General features: G+C 40.2%; 1 protein-coding gene across 1 annotated transcript in view; it reads right to left on the bottom strand.

Annotated features, from left to right (window-relative positions):
• Nucleotides 1-12,533, bottom strand: part of LOC149185650 (Methylthiotransferase) — an 83,427-nt gene that overhangs the window by 21,188 nt on the left and 49,706 nt on the right. Inside the window, exon 2 of the mRNA XM_089410757.1 lies at nucleotides 1,410-2,470. Coding sequence (XP_089266883.1) covers nucleotides 1,410-2,470 — 1,061 coding nt within the window. The remainder of the gene's footprint in view (nucleotides 1-1,409; nucleotides 2,471-12,533) is intronic.

Raw genomic sequence — 12,533 nt, 5'->3', positions numbered from 1 at the left:
CCACAAAAGTAGTGTCAGTGGTAGCTCGGATTCCACAGAAGCATGGTGCAACAAATAGTTCGGATACCACAGAAGTATGATGCCACGGAAAACTCACTTGACCACAGAAAGTTGTGCCCCAGGAAACTCGCTTGATCCCAGAAAGGTGTGCCTCAGATTGTGCTTCAAATTCGCATGTCACCCACCCACTTTCCTTCCACAGATGAAGTGTGAATTGGTTGCCAAATGGTGGAGTAATGGTGCCAATATATAGTTGTTTCCTCATCTGAAAATGTGCCTCTAAACGCTGAGCCAACTTCACTTCTGGAGGGCCGACTTGGTCAACTTGGAGACACAAATTATACTTAAAAAAAATAAATCAATTTTCTTTCTTTTAAATGTCCAAATGGGACATGATAAACATAACTTTTCTTTTGACTCAAATACATTCTTTTGGACTCTTTACAAAATCATAATTATGAAGACCGAACCTAGTTACAATTTCAACATATTACAGGAAGCCTCCCATTGGTGAAAGTCCATAAAGAGCAAAGGGTAGTGGCTGTGGTAAGAGTGGGCCACACCTCATTGCTGTCACTTAGTCTAGTGCTTGCCTTGTAGATTACCCCTCTAGAAGACCTGCTAGATTTTGAGGCAACACGGGGTTCTTTCCTTATTTCAGGATTCACTTGCCCAGTATTAATAAAGGATTAATATGCCTCATCCTTTGGGACTTATGTATATTAGAATACCCCATTGGATTTCTTCATTATCATTCAGACCCCTGTTCTGACTCATTTTGAATCCATTGCCCAGAGAACAGGCATCATTTATGACAGCTTCAACCACCAAATATCTTATTTCATTCTTGTATTTTCATGTAACTTGTTGAATATTTGAGGATTCGAGGCTCACTGAAGTTGATTCACAGAAGCCCCCCTTGAGTTGGGAAAAAACTAGCAAAAGTTAAGAGTAGTGACTGCTGTGACAGTGGGCAGCACTCCTGCATACCTTTAAAGTTGTCCTGATTCGTATTAGGGACTTAATATTCCACAGGGTGAATTTGGATGGTAACATAGCCAAGGATTGGGTACATGTACCCATGTTACAGTGCCAAGGGCAAGAGAGATAAGCCAGCAAGTCCTATCCAACTGACTAAAGAAAAAAAACATTGAGGATACATTATGGACCAAAGAAAAGCCCCGGGTGAACAAAAAGCCTAACCCAACTAACAAGACAGAATAGGCCTGTCATGACAAACTATCTTACATATATTTAGTAATGTTGAAAAAAAAGACTTCCCATGAGTCCATGTCAAAAATTTCATCTAAATCGTGCAATGCATAAGTTTCATGGTCAATTTTCCATGTACTTGCTTACTATTCAGAGGGATAAAATTTAAGAGCCACTTGAGGCTTTCAAGACATTACCACAGATAAAGTCACTGCTTAAGCCAACATCAGGAATAATATTCCGTATTCTTTCTACAAGATCCAGATAAGCTTCTCGTGTATAACCTCGTCGCATTCTTTCAAGAACAGCTGTACTCCCACTCTGTGCTGGTAAATGAATGCTTTTACAGATGTTCCATCGATCTTTCATCAGGAACAACAAGTCATCAGGAAAATCCTTAGGATGGGGAGATGTGAATCTGAACCGCATTTCAGGAAATTCAATAGATAGACGGTCTAATAGATTGGAAAAACGCAGTCCAGTATTCTTCACCTTGCATATGCTGGAAAAGCCTTGACTAAGAGCCCAACTGATCCCTGTAGGAAATACACCATTCCCATCAAGGATAGAGATATCATTATAACTGTTCACATTCTGACCAAGAAGCATTACTTCTTTCACACCTTGCTCCCAAAGCTCTCCCACCTCTCTCACAATGGACTCTACTGGCCGTGACCTCTCTCTCCCTCGTGTAAAAGGTACAATGCAGAATGAACACATATTGTTACAGCCACGCATTATGGAGACAAATGCTGTAACTGAATTGCTAGCAATTCTTACTGGACTGATATCAGCATATGTTTCTTCAAGGGACAGAAGTGTATTAACTCCCTTTTGACCATAATCTACAGCTTCTAGCAAGCGAGGCAAGTCCCTGTAAGCATCAGGCCCACAAACTACATCAACCATCTTGTCTGAATCAATTATTTTTTCTTTCAAGCGTTCTGCCATGCACCCCAGCACAACCACCTTCGGAGGCACAACTGACTTTGCTCGTCCCTTTTTAACATTGCTTTTCCACTCTCTCTTTAAAAACCAGAAATAGTTGAGCCTCTGCCACACCTTTTGTTCAGCATTTTCTCGAATCGCACATGTGTTGATGAAGATGATTTCGGCATTCTCTGGTGTATCTACAACCTCTGTATATCCAGCACTTTTCATGACTGCCAGGACAACTTCCATGTCATTGATATTCATTTGACATCCATATGTTTCATGGTAGATCCGTGCTTTTAGTGGATTTTCAGCAGCCAAAGACCTGCCATCCAACAAGAAAAGATTATACACAAATTTATTCACAGTGGTGGAATCACATCAGTTCATACATTTACCAAACATCTCAAAGGTGCAGAAAATAATATATAAAGAAGCATAAAGCTTCTAAATGCAATGAAACAAATGATTTAAATGAAATTTGCATAACAAAGTTTTAGAAATTAAAGAAATTATTTGACAGTAACTGAACCTGCTTTATCCCTGTTACCTTCTACACCTGCACTTGTAAAGTATTCAAGTCCAATATAAAGATGCAAACATAGGGCAACTTAGAAGTTCCACCCACTGTCACCTTGGTGGTACTTCTCTCACATTAGGCCGTCTCTCCTCTGGCACAAGAGGGGGTTCCCAAATAGGATTGCTAACTCTGTCTTTTAAAAACTTGAAACAACTTCTAGAGTTAGCAAAATGGAAATCTAAGATATGAAATAGATGTATAATGGTAAATTCAAGTAGATCAGTGCCTTAACCTTAGTATGCAGCAATCCAAATATATATATGAATAACAACTTGATTGAGAAGGTGTTAAAATTGGCAACTAGGGCCAAATTCCACCTTGGGATAGCTCATTTGATGGAGATGATGACTGCATTGGATTCCTCTTTTCGAGAGGTCCGAGATTGATATAAATATCATCTCATTCGGACAGCAGAAGTGTGATTTTGAATTTATGACCACACATGTGCAAATTGTTCAGGACGGCCTCACAGCGTAATGTAGGCTCAAGAAGCCCAATGGATGTGTCTCTTCACCCACAACGAAGTGTATAAATAGAAGAGACCTCACACCTCATTTGGACATCCATCACTCACACATTCTTCTCTCTCTTCATCAGATTGGTTCGTACAGCTTGGGCAGCCTCTCTCGCTCTCACATTTGACAAGGAGGATGATTTTCTGGGCAGAAATTATAGGCCGAATTTCAGACTTCAGGACCAGCATTAACCAGCATTGACCGAGGATATTTTGACCTGTTTTGACTGCGGTTTTGAGGGCAGAATTTCGGTTTCTTTAGGCCGCATTGACTGGCACAGAAATAGAGTTTTTTGGGCTGTTTGACCTGAGTTGACCGCAGGTTGACCAAATTTGACCAGAGTTTTTGTGACTGTTTGGGTTGAATTTGACCACTGTTGGAGGCCGAATTTGACTGCCTTTGACCAAGCTTCAAAGGAGGTATTTGACTATTATTTTGACTAGCATTGACTTTTTGGTTAGGGCTGAAGTTTGACTGCAGTTGACTGCAGAATTTGGCAGGGCCGAAGTTTGACTTTGAATTGGGCTAATCAATTTGATTTTTGTACTCTCTGTTGAACTATTGAATAATAATAAGAAGATTTGATCAAAGGGTTTTCCCCACATTGGGGTTTTTCCTTGGCATCCACCAAATCCGGTGTGCCAAATCCGGTGTTCTCTTGTCTTGGCTTGTCTTCTGCATCTTGTTTTATGTTCTCTCTGCATTTACTGTCAATGTGATTAATGGTTAATGTGATTGCTACTGGAAATAATTGGAAATTGTTATTGGGATGCTAAAGGAACATTGAAGTCAATTGTGCTAAGCATAGAACATGCCATTATCTAAAATTAACATGGTATCAAAGCTCAGGTGAAGGCAAAGCCCAAGCAAGGGTGAGAAAAATAATCACTAAGTATAGTTGTTGGACAAGAATTTTGAGCTAGTGTCAATGACGACTAATACTTCAAATCCGAGGATAAGCTTAAGGATAAATCCAACTATCATGCATAGAAGATGTCTCTCGATTTGACTTTGGAAGAGAATGATGCTATGGACTATGTCAAAGGAAGAGTGGTGGATCCTCCTTCAAATGCACCCGCCGCTGCAAAAACAAAGTACAAGAAAGGTCAATCAAAGCTAAGAAAATTGTTTTAGATTCCATTCACAAGCCTTTGGTTGCCTATATTTATGATTTGGAAACATCTAAGGTGATATATGACAAGCTAGTTGGGATGTTCAAATTTCAAAGTAAACAATGCAAATCATGTCCTCATTCTCAAGAACAAGTTCAAAGACATCAAGATGGAGAGAGGAGAGACCATTCAATCCTACTTCATGAGGATTACCGAAATCAAGAATGATCCCCTATCTATTGGAGAAGTTGTTGGTGACAGGGATCTCATTCTTATTGCACTTGAGGTCTTACAAGAGAATGGGATGTGTTTAACACCACCATCCTCAACAATGACACGATTTCGGGTTTTGATTAATTATTGGCTAGATGCACTCAAGAAGAAATAAGGATGATGGAAAGAGATAAGCCCTCAAATGGAAATAATCCTATCGCTTCTTCCGCTCATGCTAAAAGGAAGGACAATGTTGGTCCAGGAAGACAAGGTCAAGGATTTAAGTCAGGATTCAAAGAAGGAAGAAAAGGAAGATGTTTTTGCAACAGAATTGGCCACTATGCTAGAGAGTGTCCTCACGAGAAGGATACTCCAAGGGATGATGACAACAACAACTACAAAGGCAATGGCAATCAAAGGAATAACAAGTTCAACAACAAAGGAAAGAGGAATGCTCCTGCTGCTCAATATGGTAATGGTCATCCTCCCAAAAGATCAAGAAACTCTAGGTATGAGGAAACTAATGTTGTAGGTAAGAAAAAATAATTTTATCTTATTTCTGCCCTCACCACTGCCTCTTCTCGGGATTGGATCATTGGTTGATTGATAGTGGTGCCTCAAGGCATTTCACTGGATACAAGGAGGCCCTCTCAAATTTGATTGAAAAGAAGACAAATTTGGAGATCATACTTGGAGACAATGTCACCTACCCCGTGAAAGGGATAGGGAATGTCATCCTTCACTTAAATCAAGGTCAAAACCTTCATTTACAAGAAGTATTGTATGTACCTGATTTGAAAAAGAACCTAGTATCTATTTCTGCAATGGAAGATAAAGGTTTCAAGGTGACATTCATTGATGGGAAGGTACGTGTTTGGCAAAGGAACCCAAAAGATGCATTTACACTTGGATTTAGGGTTGAAGGTCTCTATCAGGTTGGAGGAAGTCCTTTGGGAGCTATGACTTGCAATACTTCTCTTCAATCTAAATTATGGCACCGAAGATTTTCTCACCTTCATTACAAAGCCTTACCTGATGTAAGGAAGATGGTCACAGGTATGCCCAAATTCAACATAGATCATGAAGGAATTTGTCAAGGTTGTGCAACTGGAAAACATACAAGGGGACCATTCCCTTCAAGTGAAAGTCAAACTACCGATATTCTTCAATTGGTCCATTCTGATCTATCAAGTATGTTGCCCGTAACATCTTTAGGAGGATACTTGTACTATGCAATTTTTGTGGATGACTTCTCTCACAAAACATGGATCTATTTCTTGAAGAAGAAGGACGAAGTGTTCAAATGGTTCCGCTCTTTCAAAGTCTTGGTCGAGAATCAAATAGGGAAGAAGATCAAAATATTGAGGAACGATAATGGAACCGAATATGAGTCAAATGAATTCAATGACTATTGTAGAGGCATTAAGAGGGAGACCACTACTACATATACTCTTGAGCAAAATGGATTTTTCGAAAGGAAGAATCAAACAATCTTCATGACCAAGGCCTACCGAAGTTCTTATGGGGAGAAGCTGCCAACACCGTTGTATATGTTCAAAATAGGTTCCTGCATCAAGCATTGGACTTCAAGACACCCAAAGAAGTTTTCACCAGTAAGAAACCTGATGTTTCGCATTTTAGAATTTTTGGTTGTCTCATATATTTTCATGTGTCGAAAGATAAAAGAAACAAGCTAGATGCATCTGGGAAGAAAGGAACTTTTGTGGGCTACAGTGAAACTTCAAAGGCATATAGAATCTATGTGCCTGGTCAAAGAGAAGTGGAAATAAGTCATGATGTCACCTTCGATGAAGATTCTGCCCTTGGGAAAGTCAGATTATTTCTATCCCTATGAAGAACAATGATGATGATGCAGGAAAGAAGGATGAATCTCCAACAGATGATCTGATGCCTAATGTTGAAGGCCCGATGGATCCCATTGATCCACCTCGTGGTGAGCCCTCTACCTCAAGGAAAGACCTTTGTGGCTCAAAGATACTCTTGAAGATGTTGAAAGACATGTTGCACCAAGGGGGACATTTCGTGAAAGCAAGCAGCTGAACAGGTACCAAGGGTACTTAGCTACTATGAGTAACATTGTTCAATCTGAGCCATGTATGTTCAAGAAAGCCGTGAAGCACCAAGTTTGGAAGGATGCGATGAATGAGGAAAATGAATTGATCATGAAGAATGATGTCTGGGATGTGGTTCCTAGACCCAAGGGCAAGTCAGTGGTCACTTCAAAATGGCTTTACAAAATCAAACATGGAGTTGATGAGAGTGCTGAAAAGTTCAAGGCCAAGTTCGTTGCTTGAGGCTTCTCTCAAAAGGAAGGAGTGGACTATGATGAGATATTTGCACTGGTTGCCCGATACACCACTATCTGATCCATCATTGCTCTTGCTGCCTCTCAAGGATGGAACCTACACCAAATGGATGTCAAAATTGCTTTCTTGCATGGCTCGCTTAAGGAGGAAGTCTATGTAGAGCAACCTGAGGGGTTCGAAGTTCAAGACCGAAAGACACATGTATGCAGGTTGAAGAAAGCCCTCTATGGGTTGAAGCAAGCCCCTAGGGCTTGGTATGAGAGGATTGATAACTATCTTATGAAGCTGGGTTTTACAAGGAGTGAAGCTGACCCGAACCTATACTTCAAGGTTGAAAAGGACAGGCCTCTCATTTTGGTTCTTTATGTGGATGATCTTTTTCTAACAGGTGCAAACCCTCTCATTTATCAATGCAAGAGGGAGTTGGCTTCCGAATTCGAGATGAAGGACCTAGGTTTGATGCACTACTTCCTAGGCTTGGAGGTCTGGCAAAAGCCAAGTGAGATTTTCCTTTCTCAAGGAAAATACATTGTGAAGCTACTCAAGAGATGTGGGATGGTGGAATGCAAGTCTGTGTCTACTCCAATGGAACTCAACTTCAAGAAGCTATGTGGAAGTGTTGCTCGGCCTGCATTGGTGAATCCTTCCGAAATATAGACAACTTGTGGGGGCTCTGATGTTCTTGGTAAACTCTCATCCGGACATATGCTTCTCTATGAATACATTGAGTCAATTTATGGTTGAGCCTCATCACATACATTGGATTGTTGCCAAGAATCTCTTGAGATATCTTCGTGGCACAATCAACTATGGTTTGAGATATACTGCCGGGATTTTGAGGCTACATGGATATACTGATGTTGACTAGGCCGGCGGTGTGGTGGATCGTAAGAGCACGTCTGGGTGTTGCTTCTCTTTGGGGTTTGCTTCAATTTCTTGGATGAGCAGGAAGCAAAAATCGGTTGCTTTAAGCACCGCCAAGGCCGAATACATTGCTGCTAGTATGGCCTATTGTGAAGTTGTTTGGTTGAGGAAGCTCTTCAGTGAGTTATTTGAGCACGTGTTGGATACCACCGTAATCTTCTGTGACAACAAAAGTGGGATTTTCCTTTCAAAGAATATCGTGTTCCACGACAACTCCAAGCACATTAATATCAGGTACCACTTTATCCGGGATATAGTACAACGGGGAGCAATAAGGCTCCAACACATTAGGACGGATGAGCAGGTTACAGACATTCTCACGAAGCCCTTAGGGAAGGTCAAATTATTAGCCTTCCGTGAGAGACTTGGAGTCGTGGAAAGACCCTCCTATGAGGGTCCCGCATGAGTTCGACACTGAGCTCTAGGAGCTCCTAGGGGCTTGGGGTACTTCTTGGAGCTATGAGCGACCATAGGGTGAGTGGTTCACCTTCCCTTGTGATACCCCATGATGGTTGACATGTGTGTAGGGTGAGGAGTTTACCTTCCCCTACGATTGCGGACACATGTATGTAGGGTGAGTAGTTCACCTTCCCCTACGATTGACATATGCATAGGATGAGTGGTTCACCTTCTCATATGGCAGATGAGCAAGATGAGGGGTTCACCTTCTCTTGTCGATGCCCCGGCATACATCCTACCCATGGAGTTCGGGACTCATGGGAAGTACCTCTCATCTAGCCAATGAGTTGGGAAAAGAGGTTAGGGACCACAGCACTACTGACAAACGCATCGTGTACTGTCGTACTCCCTATGACTGGGATCATTTGAGGTTCTACCTCTGGATTGACTTTTGTTAGTGGAGAGTGGTAAGGTCTTGTGACTCACTCTTGATCAATTCTTCTTCATTATTACTTCATGGTTCAACAGAGCAGAGCAGAGATGACAGAGATGCTACATGATGACGACAGATGGATTGGCAGGTGGAATTCTCCCTAGTTGAGAGGAAGTGTTAAAATTAGCAACTAGGGCCAAATTCCGCCTTGGGACAGCTCATTTGATGGAGATGATGATTGCATTGGATTCCTCTTTTCGAAAGGTCCAAGATTGATATAAAGATCATCTCATTCGGACAAGTAGAAGTGTGATTTTGAATTTATGACCACATGTGAAAATTGAGCAGGTCGGCCTCAGCTTAATATAGGCTCAAGAAGTCCAATGGATGTGTCTCTTCACCCACAACGAAGTGTATAAATAGAAGAGACCTCACACCTCATTTGGACATCCATCACTCACACATTCTTCTCTCTCTCTTCATCAGATTGGTTTGTATAGCGTGGACAGCCTCTCTCTCTCTCACACGTGGCAAGGAGGACGATTTTCTGGGCAGAAAATTACAGGCCGAATTTCAAACTTCAGGACCAGCGTTGACCAAGGAGATTTTGACCTGTTTTGACTGCGGTTTTGAGGGCAGAATTTCGGTTTCTTTAGGCCACATTGAGGTTTCTGGGCTATTTCACCTGCATTGACAGCGGGTTTACCGAATTTGACAAAAGTTTTTGTGACTGTTTTGGGTTGACTTTGACCACTGGTGGAGGCCAAATATGACTTCCTTTGACCAAGCTTCAAAGGAGGTATTTGACTGTTGTTTTGACCAACATTGACTTTCTGGTTAGAGCTGAACTTTGACTGCAGTTGACTGCAGGTTTTGGCAGGGCTGATTTGACTTTGTATTGGGCTAATCAATTTGACTTTTGTACTCCTCTCTCTACTGAACTATTGAATAATAATAAGAAAATTTGATCAAAGGGTTTTCTCCAGTGTTGTGAAAATCGCGATTTTTTCCTTCTGCCGATCAAATCGCGATTTTTATATGAAAAAATCGCCGGTATTTTTTTTTGCCGATTTTTACTGAAAAAATCGCGATAAAAACGAAAAAATCGCAATAAAAACTTAAAAAATCGCCGGGGGTCGCGACAGCATAGTTTTATAACGTTTTTTTGGGTTTTTTCATGCAATTTTTTTTGAAAGAAACAAATAATTTTTGAGTGGGGCAGCTTAATGATCAAGTCTAGGCCCTAGTATGGATATGCTATTCATGGTAATGTTAAATTCTTAAAGTAAAAGTGACATTCTCCTTAATCTTCATTTTCATCCTTTTACTTAAATTTTTAACATTACCATGAAATGACTCAGGATGTTTGAGAGTGGTTCCAGCCTCATTGGATTTCATATGGAGAAAGTAGAATTTTAGATTTCATTTAAAATCCAGCAGACTTATCAGTTTTTCAGGATTTCAGGATTGGGAGATTGTAATGTTTCCACGTGACACCACCTGCCCGGGCTACCCCTGCCACCAGTAGAGGACGTGGTATACCTCCTATAGCTCCTACTTCTAGTTCTTCAGCTTCTAGAGCACATCAGACTCCACTGCCATCTCCACCAGCACAAGCACCAGCATCTACGTCTAGAGGGAAAGGGAACGCTGTGGCATTTTCTCGCAAGAGGGGCAGAGGAAATCAATAGGATTAGACTTTCATTTTATTGTATATGACATTATGACATGATGAGATACATTATCATATTTTTTATTGATATTTTGAGGCTGAGTTGGGACTCAGGAGTCAGGACTTACTATTCAGGACATGATTCAATGTTATGTGTGATTTTAGCGCTAGAAATGATATTAAACATCTTATATATTAGCTTTTTTATCATATTTATGTGTCAATGTATTTATTTTATGTTGTAGATGGTTTAGATATTAAAAAAATTGAAAAAAAATGAATATTTTTGTACCAAACGATTTTTTCCCGATTTTTTTCGATTTTTTCCCGATTTTTCCGATTTTTTCCGATTTGTTCCCCGCGCCTATTTAATCCCGATCGCGATTTTCACAACATTGGTTTTCTCCACATTGGGTTTTGTCCCTGGCATCTGCCAAATCCAGTGTTGTCTTGGTTTGTTTTTTGCATCTTGTTTTATGTTCTATCTGCATTTACTGTCAATGTGATTAATGGTTAATGTGATTGCTACAAGAAATAATTTTAAATTGTTCTTGGGCTGCTAAAGGAACATTGAAGTAAATTGTGCTAAGCATAGAACATACCATTGTTATCTAAAATTAACAGAAGGATATTAAACCAAACAAAATGCATAAAAAACACTGCTTGCAAGTATAACAGATCTGAAAAGTGCATTTACAGCCAACTATAGATACTCAAAATGACACACCAACACAGTCATCAACTACCCAAATGAGTTTGGGATATCATATAAGGCATAAGCAGCAACAGAGGATAGCTTTTTATTGAATAACCAGCCTTGAATACATACATCTACAATCTGATATCATAAACAGTCAAGAATAAGGTCAACAGATCTCTCTTTCCACTCTTCAGTAGGTAGACCGTAGCAGTAACCCATTATAGCAGTACAATATGATCCCAGCCAAGAAGAAAAGACCTGAAATGAAATGACGACAACTTCGGAAGTAAATCACCATGAATATTTCTACAATCAAGCTTCAAACCTGCAGATTTATGTTCAGCCCCAAATACAAGTGCCTAGGGTATTTCTCTACAATGAGCTCACCGATCCAAGTGAAGGGAAGGCCTCCTTTTTGCAGGCTTTCCTTTCCACTTTACATAAAATAATATGATATTGGAAAGATCCAGACTACCGTCGAAGTAGGGTTCCCTGCTACCAAATCCTTCATTCATTAGCTTACATGCTTTGAAAGTGTCAACCATGCCACTTGTCAACACCGCAGGCTGAGTGCTCTGCCAAAAAATGTTTTTTCTTGATATCAGTGTCATTCTAGATTTTTCTCTATTGAATGTTCCCCTAAAGCTTGGTTTATTTATTGATAGGGACACTCATAGATGTCTTCTAGACCCTTTCAAGCAAGGCGCTCCACAAATAATTTTTAAACATTCCTTTAAATATAGATTTCATAGATATCTGTGCCACATGTGAGCTCAAATGTGAGGCGACTTTATCAAATTAGCTCCGCAAGGCATAAATACAACATAGCATTCTTCCTTAGATGATGGACATTTCACTCAGAAGTATGTGTTCTCCCTTGGAGATGGGATTTTGCATAACATATGTCATGAACTTGTGAAGGGCATTCCACATAACCCCTTGTAAAGAATGCCAATGAACCTGCCATGCCTCCAAATATGTAGAGCATGCCAATATGATGTATTGGGTTTTACAAAACAAATTACAAGGGGATTTGATTTGTATTCCAGTTGGCAAGTCAAAATTGCCCAAAGTATCTACACTATGGATCCTATAGCAACTTAAATATTGAAATTGATGTATTTTCACCATGATACTCATGTTGATTCCAATTTTTCAATTAACTGCAAGTTGCAGAGAATAAAAGATACCAAAGATCCACAAATGTGGGAATTATAGCCCACACAGCTCACCGACATATATCTCTGCAAAAAAGTAATTATTTTCTCTGCAATTACAAATAGGTTGCATTACCCCCCATTTTGTATGAGGCTTCACTTGTGATTTTTATTACAAGAGCAGGTTTTTACAATGGATTTGATGGAGCATTGCATGGCTTAGGGGTACAGGGTGATTCCATTGATACATGAGCCTAGTATGTGAATACCCTAGGGCCTAGCTTATATGGCTTGGTTTATTGCCAACATTCAATGATGAGGAGATCTTTTTGTGGATCTGTCTCAAGCATATCAAA

This window comes from Pinus tabuliformis, chromosome 3_1, assembly GCF_031772625.1.
Source record: "Pinus tabuliformis cultivar Carrire ecotype Pingquan chromosome 3_1, CPIR1, whole genome shotgun sequence".
NCBI classification, from domain to species: domain Eukaryota; kingdom Viridiplantae; phylum Streptophyta; class Pinopsida; order Pinales; family Pinaceae; genus Pinus; species Pinus tabuliformis.
Note: the sequence above shows the minus strand (reverse complement) of the source record. Positions and strands in the feature narration are given on the sequence as shown.